At 42.7% G+C, this 19,980-nt stretch overlaps 1 protein-coding gene across 1 annotated transcript in view; it reads left to right on the top strand.

The window, feature by feature from the left end:
- Positions 1-19,980, top strand: part of ITPR2 (inositol 1,4,5-trisphosphate receptor type 2) — a 920,836-nt gene that overhangs the window by 240,244 nt on the left and 660,612 nt on the right. Inside the window, exons 22-23 of the mRNA XM_053719707.1 lie at positions 2,109-2,309; positions 19,449-19,700. Coding sequence (XP_053575682.1) covers positions 2,109-2,309; positions 19,449-19,700 — 453 coding nt within the window. The remainder of the gene's footprint in view (positions 1-2,108; positions 2,310-19,448; positions 19,701-19,980) is intronic.

The following is a 19,980-nucleotide window of genomic DNA, read 5'->3' as shown; positions in this document are numbered from 1 at the left end:
TCCACGTGTATTATAGAACATTGTTGCCACTTTATAGAATTCTGTAGTTATATTATATTAGGTATCATCTTAAGTATTTGATCTCCAGAAGCTTATAAAAAAACAACAACCTTGAAGCTGTTTAAATGAGGCGTTTAAACAATTACACAAAAAGACAAGAAAAGGCATCATGACCTTAGTATATATAGCTTAGAGCAGTGGTCTCAAAGTACCGGCCCTGGGGCCATATGCGGCCCTCAAGATAGTTTCATCTGGTCTTCCCTTATTTAAAGGGTAAACCATTAATTTGGGCTGTCAGTTTCTTTTGGGGTTATAAAAGGTGTAACTAGTTGATGTTCTATATAGGCACTCACAAGATAAATATAAAGACAAGAGTCCCGTGTAGACTCCCACCATGCACTGCTTGGATAAATGTCACTTGTTATATGATCACTTCACTTTTCACTCACTAGATAAATATAGAAAACTGTGTGTGTGTCTATTGTGGGCTACAACTCCCACCATGTACTAGTACTTGGGTAAATGTCACTTTTAGTTCCGGAGCACTTACTCAGTTCAAGTGGCCCCCATGGGAGAAGAACACTTGGCCAGTGGTTCCCCAGATACATTGAGCTAAGAGAGAGTGGATATAATGACCTTTGTGTATGTTACAATGTTTAGTAAAACTGAGATTAAAAGAGGAATACTGGAGGGCATGAGCTTAGGTTGTAAGGTAATAGGTTCAGGGGTTTACTGCTTTAAGGAATTGGTGGTTGATTTATAGAATAGACATCTAGTAGAGTTGGTAATAACATGTAAGTGAATTTAGTAGTTGCTGTTATATGTATACGGCTATATTAAAGGGATACGAAACCCAAATGTTTTCTTTCATGATTCAGATAGAGCAGCAATTTTAAGAAACTTTCTAATTTACTCCTATTATCAATTTTTCTTCATTCTCTTGGTATCTTTATTTGAAAAAAAAAAGAGGAATGAAACCTTTGTTGCTGGCCCATTTTTGCTGATTGGTGGCTACATGTGGTTTAGGGTGCTGTAAAGAATGAAGAAAAATTGATAATAGGAGTAAATTAGAAAATTGCTTAAAATTGCTGCTCTATCGGAATCATGAAAGAAAAAAAATGGGTTTCGTGTCCCTTTAAGAAAATAAGGAAGTTTGCCCGTTAGAAAGAACATAGACCCTCTGGTTCATGGTTTGACTGCTGTGAATATCTGTGTTTCCATTTCTCTCTCTGAATAGAACAGAATCTCATCTTTATTATTATTTTTATTCTGTTCACAAGTCGGTTTTTGGGTGAAACAAATCTGTGTCGTGAGGGGTAATGTCAGCGCTTCGGAATGTTCCTGCACTATATAAATGATTAGAATAATGTGAAATATACGAGTGACTGTTGTATAAATAGTTCCATCTCATTGTATGACACATTCATTTGTTTGGGAGACCCGGTCTATGTTCATTCAGTAGATTTCCTGGCATTTGCCTGTAAAGCTGAAAGCATCATTTATCCTCAAATTCATAGTTTAGAACTAAACAAAGCTTTGTTGTCTCTTGATCAGCTAACTCACAATAACACTTTCCTGGTTTCTTGTCGCTGGTTTAAAAGCCACTTAAAGGTACCTGAAACCCAAAGAATGTGTAGATTTAAACAACTTTGTAATTTGATTCTATTATCAAATTTACCTTTTTTTTTTGTATCTTTTGTTGAAATATGGGGACATAAGCTTAGGAGCGTGCACGTGTCTGCAGCACTATATTGCACCATTTTTGCTAGAATGTTATCCATTTGTACTCCAGACAACTACAACACAGAATATATTGGGAACAAAGCAAATTTGATAATAGAAGTACATTGTAAACTTTTTTTAAATGGTTTGTTCTGTCTGAGTCACAAAATAAAATGTTTGGGTTTGATATCTGCCGTGTTTAGGGGTAGATAATAACACAACTATACAAATTCCCCAGCTGCCAGAGCAGACAGTCCCTGGCGATAACTAATTCATTTAAATATTAAAAAGTTTATCACAAAAGGTGACAAAATCAGCTTCTTAACCGAGAAATAATGTTTCACAATTTCAGATATTTTTTAACCAATTTCTCTTCTTCCCCTCAGCTGCTGGAAGCAGAGACCATGAGACTTATCTTCATGAACAATTACCACCTGTGCAACGAGATCAGTGACCGCGTGGTGCAGCATTTTGTACACAGCGTTGAGACGCATGGCCGGCACGTGGAGTACTTGAGGTTCCTGCAGACGATTGTGAAAGCAGACGGGAAGTATGTGAAGAAATGCCAGGATGTTGTGATGACCGAGGTTTGTATTTCTGGATGTAGGGGGAGGTAGCATATGTCAAGAGAGAAGTGGAGGAACAGCAGGTTATGGTTTTGAAGCTATTTAGTCTCATATGGATGTTGGAGAAGTTCTGTTCCCAGGAAGCATTGCAAATACTCCCAAGAGCTCCCAAGCTGAAGTTGGAACAAATAAAACCGTGAGAGTTGCAATAAAATTAGTAGGAAGATTAATCTTCAAGGAATCGCAGAGATAAGAAAATAGAAAATATATATTGAAATATTGTCACCAAAACCCCACCTATAAAATATAGGAATTGAAGGTGGACTTTATTAAAGGGACATTTTTATGAGATCCAGGCTCTCTGTAGTGAGTTAAGTTCATGTATAGCTCAAGCCACATTACTATGTGTTGGCCACCAGATGTTTTACAGTGTTTCTTCCAATTGACCTATTTAAGTGTGCAACAGAGTATCCATTCCCCCGATTTACCTCACACAGCGCTGCATCTACATCTATTCTATGCTAAATTTATATCCTAGTGTCGCCACCACAAATAATTACGCACTATACTCTAGAATACATAGTCTCCTCAGCTGTTTACTCTTGACGTTGAGGCACCTTATCTTCAGTTTGTGGCCTTTCCATCCAGACTAGACACAGCCACCCATGGTCTTTACCAAAGCCCTTACCACTATACTCTCTCAGGGTTTTGTGAGGCAGCCTTGTCCATAGACTGTGGTGACTCAAGTATTTTGTCCTGTAACTGCTTGGTTTGCAGGTGCTGTGCAATGGTGTTCTTCGGATGTGGTCTATATTCAACCTCCCCCCAAACAGTAAGCTGACCCTATGTTCTTGTATTGCCTTCTTGCGGGCTACTCTAGACGTGAGATATAATCCTGAATCTCAACAGACAAACTCTTTTAGCTGCAGTGTCAACCATCAACCACAAGCCTCAGCACTATGTGGGGTTCCTGGTAAAGTTTTTGTAACCATTTTGGTCACCTTCTTTCTTATGCGTCTCTTACAGCTGTGGTTTTTGCATCATTGGGGCTGTTCTCACACAATGTGTATCTCCCTCAGTGGTTTAAACTTTATACAAAGAGATTGAAATTCCAACAAAGCCTATGGGGCCCATTTATCAAAGGTCTTGCGGACCTGATCCAACAGTGTGGATCAGGTCCGCAAGACCTTGCTGAATGCGGAGAGCAATACGCTCTCCGTATTTAGCATTGCACCAGCAGCTCACAAGAGCTACTGGTGCAACGCCGCCCCCTGCAGACTCGCGGCCAATGGGCCGCCAGCAGGGGGTGTCACTCAACCTGATCGTACTCGATCGGGTTGATTTTCTGCGATTCCTGTCCGCCTCATCAGAGCAGGCAGACAGGGTCTTTAGACCGCTGCTCCATAACTTGTGTTTCTGGCGAGTCTGAAGACTCGCCAGAAACACGGGCCCACAAGCTCCGTTCGGAGCTTGATAAATGGGCCCCTATATCTCCCCAATTTGATGATTCTCACCACAGACGCGAGCTCTTCCAGATGACAAGTGGTTTTAGGAATTCCCAGTGCAAGAGATATGGTCCTCCAGAGAGGAGTCTCTTTCCCTTAAAGGGACATGAAACCCAAAAAATGTATTTCATGATTCAGATAGAAAATACAATAATAAACAACTTTCCAATTTACTTCTACTATTTAATTTGCTTCCTTCTCTTGTTATCCTTTGCTAAAAATTTTTTATCTAGGTAAGCTCAGGAGCAGCAGAGAACCTAGGTTCTAGCTGCTGATTGGTGGCTGTAGATATATATATATATAACGATTGTCATTGTCTCACCCATGTGTTCTGTTAGAAACCAGTAGTGCATTGCTGCTCCTTCAACAAATGATACCAAGAGAATGAAGCAAATGAGATAATAGAAGTAAATTAGGAAGTTGTTTATAATTGTATTCTCTATCTTAATCATGAAAGATTTATTTGGGGTTTCATGTCCCTTTAATGTTTTGGACCTCTGGGTGATCTACCAGTTCCAATAGGCTCTCCCAGGCTTTTCTGCTCTGGTGCCGTCAGAAAATGCACTGCAGTTATACAGACTATAAAGCTTCTTTAGTAACTGTTTATCTTATCTCCTTCCCCTTGTCCAGTTATTTCCAACAACTATATTGATTAAAGGGACCATATACATCATTTTGTTATTACTTATTGTTATTACTAGAAAAGCATCCAGCAACTGCTCCCAAACCTATGTTTGTAAGAAGTACATGAAACATTCAAATAATCATTGTTTGTTAGAAGCCAAAAATGTCCGCCAAGCCCCACCCACCTGTTGATTGTATATTTTGGTATGTTAAGTGTCTCCAATCAAAATCAACCCTTAAATACGTTTTCCTACTCTCACATGCTGATTTGTGCACATGCAATTTGAAATAGCTAACTGAAAAATATTAAACGTTCGCTGTTAAATGGTCATGCAAGAGAAGAGCTAACTGGACAATAAGAAAGATGTGGGTGTAGCTTGGCGGCCATTTTTGGCTGTGTATAAAGGATCATTATGTATTTCTCACACGCTTATAGATGGGGAACCCATTGCAAGATGCTTGTCTAGTATTTGACAATAAGTAATAAAGAATAAGTATTGGGTCTAGACTGTCCCTTTAAACAATCACATTGACTGCTGGTCCTGATTGGCTAACCAGAGCTGCAATGCTTCTAGTCCACGGGGCTTTAACCCTCACAAAGATAATAGCTAGGGAATTATAGTATGTCATTTCTTGCAATAAAATGCCCCTTTAAATTTTTTTCTCATTTTAATACCAATTTCTCCTACATTGGTGTATCCGGTCCACGGCTTCATCCTTACTTTTGGGATATTCTCAATCCCTACAGGAAGTGGCAAAGAGAGCACACAGCAGAGCTGTCCATATAGCTCCCCTCAGGGTCCGCCCACCTCAGTCATTTACTTTGCCGCTCTAACTAGTAGCATCTCCACAGGGGTGGTAAAGAGTATGTGGTGTTTAGTTGTAGTTTTCTATTCTTCTATCAAGAGTTTGTTATTTTAAAATAGAGCCGGCTTGTACTATTTACTCTGCAGCAGAAAGTGATGAAGATTTCTGCCGAGAGGAATATGATTTTAGCACCAGTAACTAAAATCCATTGCTGTTCTCACGCAGGACTGTTGAAACCAGAGAACTTCAGTTGGGGGGAACAGTTTGCAGGCTTAACTGCTTCAGGTATGATCAGTCATTTTTCTAACAAAACCTAGTAATGCTAGAAGACTGTCAGCAATCCCCATCTGGGATAGGTAAGCCATTTTTCTTAGACTCTGTATAAAATTATGGCTTATATTAAGGGCTCTATGCTGGTTGACACTATTGTGGGCTAAATCGATTGCTTTTTAGCATGTTTTCACTATAAATAAGGTGTTTTTTCCGACTTTAAAACACTTTTGGGGTTTTATTTTGCGCCTGGCACTTATTTGGACACCTATTCTAGTCAGAAAGGCCCCTCCACTCTGGAATGAAGAGGGAGGAGGCCTCATTTTCAGGCCTCAATTGCACAGTTGTTTTGCTTAGGCAGTTCATGCAGCTTCACGTGGGGAGTCCAGAGGCATCAGAAAAGACTCCAGAGAGGCTTATTTCCTACTAAAATAATCCTTAAGGAAGGTAAAGGCCACAGTGGAAGCTGTGGCATACTACTGTAGTGTTTTTAACAGGTTAATTGCTGTTATTAGCTCAGTTTTGGGCATTAAGGGGTTAATTGGTCTGAAAATTTGTGTGCAATCATTTCAAAGCATTAAGACACTGTGGTGAAAATTTAATTAAAATTGGATGTTTATTTGATGGTTTTTTTGATGTTTTAGTAATAAAGTGTGCACTTTTATTATTTAAAGACACAGTAACATTTTTGTCAAAAATAATTTTTATTGCATTGAAGATCTGTTTAAGCCTGTCAAACATGTCTGACCCTTCAGATAACCTATGTTCTGTATGTTCAAAGGCCAAGGTGGTTCCCCCATTAAATTTATGTGTGAAGTGTGCCATAGCGTCCAAACAGCTTAAGGACCGTACAATCACGCTTAAAGATATAGCCCAAGATGATTCTTTAGCTGAAGGTAGTGAGGATAGCTCACTATCCTCTCCTTCTGTGTCAACACCAGCTATGCCCGCGCAAGCGATGCCCAGTACATCTAGCGCGCCAATTGCTATTACTATGCAACAGTTAGCAGCAGTAATGGATAATTCTCTCGCAGCATTTTTATCCAAACTGCCAGCTTTTCCTAGGAAGCGTGATTGCTCAGTTTTAAATACAGAAAATGAGCAAGCAGACGTAGAGGATAATTTATCTGTAGTGCCCTCACATCAATCTGACTTGGCGGTGAGGGAGGGCCTGTCTGAGGGAGAAATTTCTGACAGAGGAAAAGTTTCTCAGCAGGCAGAGCCTGATACCATAGCATTTAAATTTAAGCTTGAACACCTCCGCGCTCTACTTAAGGAGGTCCTAGCTACTCTTGATGATTGTGACCCTTTGGTGGTCCCAGAAAAATTGTGTAAAATGGATAAATTCTTAGAGGTCCCAGTACACACTGATGCGTTTCCGATACCTAAGAGGGTGGCGGATATAGTGAATAAGGAGTGGGAGAAGCCAGGTGTACCTTTTGTTCCCCCTCCTATATTTAAGAAAATGTTCCCCATTGTTGACCCCAGAAGGGACACGTGGCAGACGGTCCCTAAGGTAGAGGGGGCAGTTTCAACGCTAGCTAAGCGCACAACTATACCAATAGAAGACAGTTGCGCTTTCAAAGATCCTATGGATAAAAAATTAGAAGGTTTACTTAAGAAAATTTTTGTTCAACAAGGTTTTCTTCTTCAACCAATTTCTTGCATTATTCCTGTAACCACTGCAGCTGCTTTTTGGTTTGAGGAATTAGAAAACTCACTCCAGAAGAAGACTTCTTATGATGAAGTCATGGATAGAATTCACGCCCTGAAGTTGGCTAATTCTTTCATTACAGATGCCGCTTTTCAGTTAGCTAAATTAGCGGCGAAAAATTCTGGTTTCGCAATAGTGGCGCGTAGGGCGCTTTGGCTAAACTCGTGGTCGGTGGATGTGTCGTCCAAAACAATTTTTTTTTTTTTTTGTGTAAAATGGATAAATTCTTAGAGGTCCCAGTACACACTGATGCGTTTCCGATACCTAAGAGGGTGGCGGATATAGTGAATAAGGAGTGGGAGAAGCCAGGTGTACCTTTTGTTCCCCCTCCTATATTTAAGAAAATGTTCCCCATTGTTGACCCCAGAAGGGACGCGTGGCAGACGGTCCCTAAGGTAGAGGGGGCAGTTTCAACGCTAGCTAAGCGCACAACTATACCAATAGAAGACAGTTGCGCTTTCAAAGATCCTATGGATAAAAAATTAGAAGGTTTACTTAAGAAAATTTTTGTTCAACAAGGTTTTCTTCTTCAACCAATTTCTTGCATTATTCCTGTAACCACTGCAGCTGCTTTTTGGTTTGAGGAATTAGAAAACTCACTCCAGAAGGAGACTTCTTATGATGAAGTCATGGATAGAATTCACGCCCTGAAGTTGGCTAATTCTTTCATTACAGATGCCGCTTTTCAGTTAGCTAAATTAGCGGCGAAAAATTCTGGTTTCGCAATAGTGGCGCGTAGGGCGCTTTGGCTAAAATCGTGGTCGGCGGATGTGTCGTCCAAAACAAAATTGTTAAATATTCCTTTCAAGGGTAAGACCCTATTCGGGCCAGAGTTGAAAGAAATTGTTTCAGATATCACTGGGGGAAAGGGCCATGCCCTTCCACAGGATAGACCTTTCAAAGCTAAAAATAAGTCTAATTTTCGTTCCTTTCGCAATTTCAGGAACGGACCGGCTTCTACCTCTACAGCCACTAGGCAAGAGGGTAACGCACCCCAGCCCAAACCAGCATGGAAACCATTGCAAGGCTGGAACAAGGGTAAACAGGCCAAAAAGCCTGCTGCTGCTACCAAGACAGCATGAAGGGGTAGCCCCCGATCCGGGACCGGATCTAGTAGGGGGCAGACTTTCTCTCTTTGCTCAGGCCTGGGCAAGAGATGTTCCGGACCCCTGGACACTAGAAATTGTCTCTCAGGGGTATCTTCTAGAATTCAAGGACCTTCCTCCAAGGGGAAGGTTCCACATGTCTCGCTTATCTTTAGACCAGATAAAGAGACAAGCATTCTTACATTGCGTAGAACACCTTTTAAAAATGGGAGTGATAAACCAAGTTCCAACAGCAGAACAAGGACTGGGATTTTACTCAAACCTGTTTGTAGTTCCCAAAAAGGAAGGAACTTTCAGGCCAATTCTGGATTTAAAGATCCTAAACAAATTCCTCGGAGTTCCATCATTAAAAATGGAAACCATTCGGACAATTTTATCAATGATCCAGGAGGGTCAATATATGACTACCGTGGACTTAAAGGATGCGTACCTGCATATTCCTATCCACAAAGATCACCATCAGTTTCTGAGGTTCACCTTTCTGAACAAGCATTACCAGTTTGTGGCTCTTCCCTTCGGATTGGCCACTGCTCCCAGAATTTTCACAAAGGTGCTAGGGTCCCTTCTAGCGGTGCTAAGGCCAAGGGGCATTGCAGTAGCACCTTACCTAGACGACATTTTAATACAGGCGTCGTCCTTTCACAAAGCAAGGGCTCATACGGACATTGTTCTAGCCTTTCTAAGGTCTCACGGGTGGAAGGTGGACATAGAAAAAAGTTCTCTGTCCCCGTTCACAAGGGTTCCCTTCCTGGGAACAATAATAGACTCGGTAGAAATGAAAATCTTTCTGACAGAGGTCAGGAAATTAAAACTTTTGAACACTTGTCGAGTTCTTCAATCCATTCCTCAACCCTCCATAGCTCAGTGCATGGAGGTAATAGGACTAATGGTTGCGGTAATGGACGTGGTTCCTTTTGCTCGAATTCATTTAAGACCATTGCAACTGTGCATGCTCAAACAATGGAATGGGGATTATGCAGATTTGTCTCCCCAGATTCAGATGGACCAGCAAACCAGAGACTCACTCCTCTGGTGGTTGTCTCAGGATCACCTGTCTCAGGGAATGAGTTTCCGAAGACCGGAGTGGATCATTGTGATGACCGACGCCAGCCTCTTAGGCTGGGGCGCGGTCTGGAAGTCCCTGAAGGCTCAGGGTCTATGGTCTCGGGAAGAATCTCTTCTCCCGATAAACATTTTGGAATTGAGAGCGATATTCAATGCGCTCCAGGCATGGCCTCAACTAGCGGAGGCCAAATTCATCAGATTTCAGTCTGACAACATGACGACTGTAGCGTACATCAATCATCAGGGGGGAACAAAGAGTTCCCTGGCGATGAGGGAGGTATCCAAGATCATCAAATGGGCAGAGGATCACTCCTGCCATCTATCAGCAATTCACATCCCAGGAGTGGACAACTGGGAAGCGGATTATCTGAGTCGTCAGACTTTCCATCCACCCAGCTATGGGGCATTCCAGATCTGGATCTGATGGCGTCACATCAGAACTCCAAAGTTACACGTTACGGGTCCAGGTCCAGGGATCCCAAGGCGACATTGGTAGATGCCTTAGTAGCGCCTTGGTCGTTCAATCTAGCTTATGTCTTTCCACCGTTTCCCCTTCTCCCCCGGCTAGTAGCCAGGATCAAACAGGAGAAGGCTTCAGTAATTCTGATAGCTCCTGCGTGGCCACGCAGGACTTGGTATGCAGACCTGGTGAATATGTCATTGGTTCCACCATGGAAGCTGCCTTTGAAGCAGGACCTTCTAATTCAAGGTCCATTCAAACATTCAAACCTAGTTTCTCGGCAACTGACTGCTTGGAGATTGAATGCTTCATTCTAGCTAAGCGTGGGTTTTCGGAATCAGTTATAGATACTCTGATCCAGGCTAGAAAGCCTGTCACCAGGAAAATTTACCATAAGATATGGCGGAAATATCTTTGCTGGTGCGAATCCAAGGGTTACTCATGGAGTAAGATTAGGATTCCAAGGATACTATCTTTTCTCCAAGAAGGATTGGAGAAAGGTCTGTCAGCTAGTTCTTTAAAGGGACAGATATCTGCTCTGTCTGTTTTGTTACACAAGCGTCTGGCAGCCATGCCAGATATTCAGGCGTTTGTACAGGCTTTAGTCAGAATCAAGCCTGTCTACAGACCTGTGGCTCCTCCATGGAGTCTAAATTTAGTTCTTTCAGTTCTTCAAGGGGTTCCGTTTGAACCTCTACATTCCATAGATATTAAGTTACTATCTTGGAAAGTTTTGTTTTTAGTAGCTATTTCTTCTGCTAGAAGAGTTTCTGAATTGTCTGCTTTGCAGTGTAATTCACCCTATCTGGTGTTTCATACAGATAAGGTCGTTTTACGTACCAAACCTGGTTTTCTTCCAAAAGTGGTTTCCAATAAGAATATCAACCAGGAAATAGTTGTTCCTTCTCTGTGTCCTTATCCAGTTTCTAACAAGGAACGTCTGTTACACAATCTTGATGTGGCTGAAAAGCATCATCCGGTTGGCTTATGAGACTGCTGGAAGGCAGCCTCCTGAACGAATTACAGCTCACTCTACTAGAGCTGTGGCTTCCACATGGGCTTTCAAGAATGAGGCTTCTGTTGAACAGATTTGTAAGGCAGCAACTTGGACTTCACTGCATACGTTTGCCAAATTTTACAAATTCGATACTTTTGCTTCTTCGGAGGCTATTTTTGGGAGAAAGGTTTTGCAAGCAGTGGTGCCTTCCGTTTAGGTTACCTGACTTGTTCCCTCCCTTCATCCGTGTCCTAAAGCTTTTGTATTGGTTCCCACAAGTAAGGATGAAGCCGTGGACCGGATACACCAATGTAGGAGAAAACAGAATTTATGTTTACCTGATAGATTTCTTTCTCCTACGGTGTATCCGGTCCACGGCCCGCCCTGGCATTTTGGTCAGGTTTAAATTTATTTTTTGTAAACTACAGTCACCACTGCACCCTATGGTTCTCCTTTTTCTCCTAACCGTCGGTCGAATGACTGGGGGGGCGGAGCCTGAGGGGAGCTATATGGACAGCTCTGCTGTGTGCTCTCTTTGCCACTTCCTGTAGGGATTGAGAATATCCCACAAGTAAGGATGAAGCCGTGGACCGGATAAACCAAGTAAGAGAAAACAGAATTTATGTTTACCTGATAAATTTCTTTCTCCTACGGTGTATCCGGTCCACGGCCCGCCCTGGCATTTTGGTCAGGTTTAAATTTATTTTTTGTAAACTACAGTCACCACTGCACCCTATGGTTCTCCTTTTTCTCCTAACCGTCGGTCGAATGACTGGGGGGGTGGAGCCTGAGGGGAGCTATATGGACAGCTCTGCTGTGCGCTCTCTTTGCCACTTCCTGTAGGGATTGAGAATATCCCACAAGTAAGGATGAATCCGTTGACTGGATACACCTTAGGAGAAAGAAATTTATCAGGTAAACATAAATTCTGTTATTTTCCTGTATTTTGTTAGTTCTAGAGTAACAGCTGTGTCTACAGATTCATGATTTATTTTTATCCGTGTAGCTCTGGTTGGTGGTGAAAAAAATTACTTAAAAAAAAGTTTTTTTATTTATTTTTTTAATTTCTCTTATTTTATTTAAAGGGACAGTTAAGCCAAAATGAAACTTTCATGAATCAGACAAAGCAGGGCATTTTAAACTTTCCAATTTACTTCTGTTATCTAATTTACTTCCTTCTATTGGTATCCTTTGTTGAAGGATTAACAATGTACTACTGGAAGCTAACTGCTTATTGGTGGCTGCACATATATGCCTCTTGTCATTGGCTCACCTAATGTGTTCAGCTAGCTCCCAGCAGTATATTGCTGCTCCAACAAAGGATACTTAGAGTAAAAAACTAATTTGATAATAGAAGTAAAGTGGATTTTTTTTTTAAAGTTGTATGTGCTATCTGAGTCATGAAAGAAAACAATTGGTTCCATGTCCTTTTAACTACAACATATTCTATGATTGAAAAAACACAGTCAATAAAGTATTTTTCAAAGCAAAAAAAAAAATCTTCATGGCTTTTACTTAGTGATAGCGCTACGTGTGCGTCTTTATTTTAATTGAGTTTAAGCGGCTTTCAATTTCATGTTCATTAAACTAGATTTGAGACTTGGCTGACGCTTTTGTCTTGTGAAAGTTAGTTGTTATGTAGGTGAGAATAGAAACCGCTTGCGCACAGAACAAAACCACAGTCAGTGCAAACTGCAGGGAATAAACGGAACCTTTATCAGCTGGTCACAACTTAAACCGAGGGGTTTAATACTCACCAGGCTCTACCTGCACCAAAAGCTGAGCATAGAATATCGCAACCGCATTAACATATCCCCCATTGACTTCAATAGAGCAAAAAAACTAACACCCTTACTGGTACTCAAACCCGATCGCGGTAAACCAAGTGCGCTAATCTGACATAAAATAGGAATATTTCACATGCCAATGTTCTTCACATAGCAGAATATTTTCTACTAGTCCTAAAGCCTGTGTACACGGGCCATTTTTTGCAGTACAGCGGTCCCACCCCTTGCTCTCTCTCTATCCCCCCTCTCTTTTGCTCTTTCTTCCCTCTCTTTTGCTCTCTCTTTCTCCCCTCTCTTTTGCTCTCTCTCTCTCCCCTCTTTTACTCTCTCCCCCTCTCTTTTACTCTCTCTCCCCCTCTCTTTTGCTCTCTCTCTTCCCCCTCTCTTTTGCTCTCTCTCCCCCCTCTCTTTTGCTCTCTCTCCCCCCTCTCTTTTGCTCTCTTTTCCCCCTCTCTTTTGCTCTCTCTCTCCCCCCTCTCTTTTGCGCTCTCTCTCCCCCCTCTCTTTTGCGCTCTCTCTCCCCCTCTCTTTTGCGCTCTCTCCCTCTCTCTCTTTTGTGCACTCTCCCTCCTCTCTTTTGTGCACTCTCCCTCCTCTCTTTTGTGCACTCTCTCCCCTCTCTTTTGTGCACTCTCCCCCTCTCTTTTGCTCTCTCTCTCCCCCATCTCTTTTGCTCTCTCTCTCTCTCCCCTCTCTTTTGCTCTCTCCCCCCCCTCTTTTGCTCTCTCCCCCCCCTCTCTTTTGCTCTCTCCCCCCCCTCTCTTTTGCTCTCTCCCCCCCCTCTCTTTTGCTCTCTCTCTCTCCCCCTCTTTTGCTCTCTCTCTCTCTCCCCCTCTTTTGCTCTCTCTCTCCCCCTCTCTTTTGCTCTCTCTCTCCCCCTCTCTTTTGCTCTCTCTCTCCCCCCTCTCTTTTGCTCTCTCTCTCCCCCCTCTCTTTTGCTCTCTCTCTCCCCCCTCTCTTTTGCTCTCTCTCTCCCCCCTCTCTTTTGCTCTCTCTCTCCCCCCTCTCTTTTGCGCTCTCTCTCCCCCTCTCTTTTGCGCTCTCTCCCCCTCTCTTTTGCGCTCTCTCCCTCTCTCTCTTTTGTGCACTCTCCCTCCTCTCTTTTGTGCACTCTCTCCCCTCTCTTTTGTGCACTCTCCCCCTCTCTTTTGCTCTCTCTCTCCCCATCTCTTTTGCTCTCTCTCTCTCCCCTCTCTTTTGCTCTCTCCCCCCCCTCTTTTGCTCTCTCCCCCCCCCTCTTTTGCTCTCTCCCCCCTCTCTTTTGCTCTCTCCCCCCCTCTCGTTTGCTCTCTCTCCCCCTCTTTTGCTCTCTCTCTCTCTCTCCCCCTCTTTTGCTCTCTCTCTCTCTCCCCCTCTTTTGCTCTCTCTCTCTCTCCCCCTCTTTTGCTCTCTCTCTCCCCCTCTCTTTTGCTCTCTCTCTCCCCCTCTCTTTTGCTGTCTCTCTCCCCCTCTCTTTTGCTCTCTCTCTCCCCCCTCTCTTTTGCTCTCTCTCTCCCCCCTCTCTTTTGCTCTCTCTCTCCCCCCTCTCTTTTGCTCTCTCTCTCCCCCCTCTCTTTTGCTCTCTCTCTCCCCCTCTCTTTTGCTCTCTCTCTCCCCCTCTCTTTTGCGCTCTCTCTCCCCCCTCTCTTTTGCGCTCTCTCTCCCCCCTCTCTTTTGCGCTCTCTCCCCCTCTCTTTTGCGCTCTCTCCCCCTCTATTTTGTGCACTCTCCCCCCTCTATTTTGTGCACTCTCCCCCTCTCTTTTGCTGTCTCTCTCCCCCCTCTCTTTTGCTCTCTCTCACCCCCCTCTCTTTTGTTCTCTCTCACCCCCCTCTCTTTTGCTCTCTCTCTCCCCCCTCTCTTTTGCTGTCTCTCTCCCCCTCTCTTTTGCTCTCTCTCCCCCCTCTCTTTTGCGTTCTCTCTCCCTTTCTCTTTTGCGCTCTCTCTCTCCCCCTCTCTTTTGCGCTCTCTCTCTCCCCCTCTCTTTTGCGCTCTCTCTCCCCCTCTCTTTTGCGCTCTCTCCCCCTCTCTTTTGTGCACTCTCCCCCCTCTCTTTTGTGCACTCTCCCCCTCTCTTTTGTGCACTCTCCCCCTCTCTTTTGTGCACTCTCCCCCCTCTCTTTTGTGCACTCTCCCCCCTCTCTTTTGTGCACTCTCCCCCTCTCTTTTGTGCACTTTCCCCCCTCTCTTTTGCTGTCTCTCTCCCCCCTCTCTTTTGCTGTCTATCTCCCCCTTCTCTTTTGCTGTCTCTCTCCCCCCTCTCTTTTGCTGTCTCTCTCCCCCCTCTCTTTTGTGCTGTCTCTCTCCCCCTCTCTTTTGTGCTGTCTCTCTCCCCCTCTCTTTTGCTGTCTCTCTCCCCCCTCTCTTTTGCTGTCTCTCCCCCCCTCTCTTTTGCTGTCTCTCCCCCCCCTCTCTTTTGCTGTCTCTCCCCCCTCTCTTTTGCTGTCTCTCTCCCCCTCTCTTTTGCTGTCTCTCTCCCCCTCTCTCTTTTGCTGTCTCTCTCCCCTATCTCTTTTGCTGTCTCTCTCTCCCTCTCTCTATCCCCCCTCTTCTGCTCTCTCTATCCCCCCCCCTCTTTAGAGCTCTCTGTCTCTTAGCAGCTGGCCCTGGTATCTGGCCCCACCCACATCACGTCCGACCACATTACAACAGTCAGGCCACGCCCACTCCACACCCGCCTGGTCACGCCCACTCCACCACACGACGCCAGGTTAGTTGGAAGGCCAGGTGTGTTTGTCCTTGCGCGCAGTCTCTACTGCGCATGACAGCTTCGGACAAACACACTTGGCCTTTTATTATATAGGATTTATTCATAAATAAATATTTCTATATATAGCTGATGTTTGTTTTGGTAAAATATATAGCTATACCTTTATATATGTGAACAACATTGAAATGTGAAATATTTACAGTAAATACACAGTATAATACATTATTAATTATAAATATGATTTTTAATGTTTTCAGCTACTTGACTTCAAAAACTCAAATGCACTTATTTATGTATGTGTGTGTATACATATATACAGTATATATATATATATATATATATGTGTGTGTGTGTGTGTGTGTGTGTGTGTGTGTATACATATGTGTTTATGTGTTTATATGTGTATACAGTATATGTCTGTAAATAATAAGGACTGGTTGCTTGTTGGTTGATAGCCACCCACAGTTTTATTAGTGCAGTTTGTTTTCCTTAGGGCAGGTACATCCATTTTATTTTATAAAAACAAATATAAAACATTTTAAAAGTGTCCTAGTTTCAATGTAAGATACTTTGGGTCCCTTTAAAGGGTCTTGAAGAACTGATTAGCTATCTAGCAATATGTGTTAAATCCCCCTTTTGTGCAGGTGCAGTTTTTATGTAGCCTGCACCTAAATCCGGATTTTTTGATGCTATAAATAGGCCTGGTCATTGTAGCAAGTCATAGTCTGTATCTGCTGACCTATAGAACGTGTGCTAATGGGCCTATGGGGGCATCTGGACTGCCTCATTCTATATTACATTTTATGTAATAGTATATTAATTGATAACCATATACTTAAACAGGGGGTAATCTGCCTTAGCCTACACTCCTACAAGTTCATCAGTTCTGCTCAGCACAGGATATATGGCGCTATAAATCCACAAAGGTTTCTTTCTCAGCTATGTAGGGAAATAAATGTTTCTGTAGAGATTAAATAAGTGTTAAGACGTCTTAGATAAATTCACATAGACATCTAAAAATGCTAAACTAATAAGTTTCTCTCTGCACAGTTCTTGCAGCCCTGTACTCTGAATGACATGTAGTGCTCAGCCATTTTGACATAAAGCTCCCAATTTCTTTCCTAGCAATTAAGATGAGTGGCATATGACATTGGGTATCATACACATTTATGCTAACTAACTTTTTTTCCCCTGGTATTCGTTCACTTTTAAAGATTAAACGTGAAGTGCCATTTTCTCTTGGCTGCCAAAAGCGTAGGTTTTTGTTAGAGACGTAGACAAAAGATGGAAAAATCAAGCTAATGAGTTGAGTCATTGTACAAAACCCAGCGTCAGTGCCCATAAAGGGAATGTAACTTTTTAGAAGATGCGTGAAGCTTCTTACGCAGGTAACCTTTATTGGATCCAGAATTCACTTTCAACCTTTTCATTTTGCATGAAAGCTTTTTAACATCTCTTAACTAGAACATGTCTTGGATTTACATAACAATTCTTCAGCATCAGTTTCTGCCGAGCTTTGTCTGTCCTCTGTAACAAGTTGGAATTTTGCATCACTAAATCCTTTTTATGGTTTATTTTCCGTTAAATTAGACTGGGGAGTAATGAGAATTCTATTTGCATCGTGAACGGCCTATTAGGTTATGATCAGGTGCAATAGCCGTAGACGTTTGTTTCTGGTATTAGACTCTTTAATCTATTTTATAGGATAATGTTTAGGGTATATATGGTCACAATAACAGAAGAAACATGTTAATAAATACACTGAGTAGCACAATGTAGATTCTGTTTTATAAATCACATTTATTAATGGAGACATCAGTTCTGATTGTAGCATTTTATTATCCTTTTTATTTTATTTTTCTGCACTTATCCATCGCACACCTCATACAACACCCTTTATTTCATTGTAGCTCTGCTAGTTATGTACAACTCTCTGTTCGCTAATCTCTGCCATTACCTTCTCGTCTCTAATCTCTTCCTCATTAACTCAGTTGTCTTCTGTTACTTATTGTCATCTAACTTCATCAAAATGCTAAATGTTTTTCATTATTATTGTAATGTCTGTGCAACTCATTGTGTCCTTCCTTAAAATACTGTCCTCCTTTCTAAATTCACCAAATACTTTTCCCCCTTAACCTTCCAAAAATAGTCTTCCTTCTAACCTCCCCAAAATGTTGTCCTCTCTTTTAACCTCACCAAAATGTTGTCCTCCCTTTTTACCTCATCAATCAATACTGCCCTGCCCTCCAAAATGCCCCAAAATACTATCCTGCATTTCAAAATACCCCAAAATACTATCCTGCCCTCCAAACGCCCCAAATTACTGTCCTGCCCTCCAAAATGCCCCAAAATACTATCCTGCCCTCCAAACGTCCCAAAATACTGTCCTGCCCTGCAAAACGTCCCAAAATACTGCCCTGCCCTCCAAAATGCCCCAAAATACTATCCTGCATTCCAAAATACCCCAAAATACTATCCTGGCCTCCAAACGCCCCAAAATACTGTCCTGCCTTCCAAACGCCCCAAAATACTGTCCTGCTTTCCAAACGCCTCAAAATACTGTCCTGCCCTCCAAAATGCCCCAAAATACTATCCTGCCCTCCAAAATGCCCCAAAATACTATCCTGCCCTCCAAACATCCCAAAATACTGTCCTGCCCTGCAAAACGCCCCAAAATACTGTCCTGCCCTGAAAACAAACGCCCCAAAATACTGTTCTACCTCCCCAAAATACTGTCCGTCCTCCCTTCAAACCTTTTCAAAATACTCTCCATTTTCCTTTTTAACCTTTCCAAAATACTTTCCCCCCCTTAAACTCCAAAAAATACTCTCCTTCTAGCCTCATCAATGTACTGTCCTGCCCCATTACAGCCTCTCAAAAATACCATCCTCCCTTCTTACCTCCCCAAATTACAGTCCTCCCTTCCATCAAAAATACATTCCTTCCCTTCAACTTCCTCCAAATACTTTCCCACCTCCCAAAAATAAAACCCTCCCTTTTAATCTTATCAAAATACTGTCCATGTCTCCAACATCCCCAAAATACTGTCTTTCCCCTCAACCTCCTGCCATCAATCTCCTTAAAATTCGGTCCTCCTTTCTCAACCTCTCCAAATCACACAAGTACATGACATAGGGGAGATCACACAAGTACATGACATAGGGGAGATCACACAAATACATGGCATAGGGGAGATCACACAAATATATGACATAGGAGAGATCACACAAATATATGACGTAGGGGAGATCACACAAGTACATGACGTAGGGGAGATCACACAAGTACATGACGTAGGGGAGATCACACAAGTACATGACGTTGGGGAGATCACACAAGTACATGACGTTGGGGAGATCACACAAGTACATGACATAGGGGAGATCACACAAGTACATGACATAGGGGAGATCACACAAATACATGGCATAGGGGAGATCACACAAATATATGACATAGGAGAGATCACACAAATATATGACGTAGGGGAGATCACACAAGTACATGACGTAGGGGAGATCACACAAGTACATGACGTAGGGGAGATCACACAAGTACATGACGTAGGGGAGATCACACAAGTACATGACGTTGGGGAGATCACACAAGTACATGACGTTGGGGAGATCACACAAGTACATGACATAGGGGAGATCACACAAGTACATGACGTAGGGGAGATCACACAAGTACATGACATAGGGGAGATCACACAAGTACATGACATAGGGGAGATCACACAAGTACATGACATAGGGGAGATCACACAAGTACATGACATAGGGGAGATCACACAAATATATGACATAGGGGAGATCACACAAGTACATGACATAGGGGAGATCACACAAATACATGACATAGGTTAGACCACACAAATACGTGACATAGGGGAGATCACACAAATACATGACATAGGGGAGATCACACAAATACGTGACATAGGGGAGATCACACAAATACGTGACATAGGGGAGATCACACAAATACGTGACATAGGGGAGATCACACAAATACATGACATAGGGGAGATCACACAAATACGTGACATAGGGGAGATCACACAAATACATGACATAGGAGACATGACAGTGAACATCTGTTGTTTATACTAATGTTCCCACGCTGTGTTTTAGCTGATCAATGGAGGTGAAGATGTGCTGATATTCTATAACGACCGCGCATCATTTCCCATACTCTTACAAATGATGTGCTCTGAGAGAGATCGCGCGGATGAGAGCGGGCCCCTGGCATACCACATCACTTTGGTGGAACTACTGGCTGCATGTACAGAGGGGAAGAACGTGTACACGGAAATCAAGTGTAACTCTCTTCTGCCCCTTGATGACATAGTGAGGGTTGTAACGCATGATGATTGCATACCTGAGGTAAGATCTTACTCGGAACGACTTTAGTAGCCAAGTAAAGTCAATAAGAAAGTCAGGAGAATTGTTGCTCTTTTTCTGCCCACGCCTGATTTGTTTTTGACAAGGAAGATGGCAGGCTTAGCCCAATATATTAATTTGTTGAACCATATCATTTTTCTCCTGTTAAGTGTAGTCAGTCCACGGGTCATCCATTACTTATGGGATTATATTTCCTCCCTAACAGGAAGTGCAAGAGGATCACCCAAGCAGAGCTGCTATATAGCTCCTTCCCTCTACGTCA

The sequence above is a fragment of the Bombina bombina genome, chromosome 6 (assembly GCF_027579735.1).
Source record: "Bombina bombina isolate aBomBom1 chromosome 6, aBomBom1.pri, whole genome shotgun sequence".
Taxonomy (NCBI): domain Eukaryota; kingdom Metazoa; phylum Chordata; class Amphibia; order Anura; family Bombinatoridae; genus Bombina; species Bombina bombina.
This window is presented reverse-complemented; position numbering and strand designations above follow the sequence as displayed.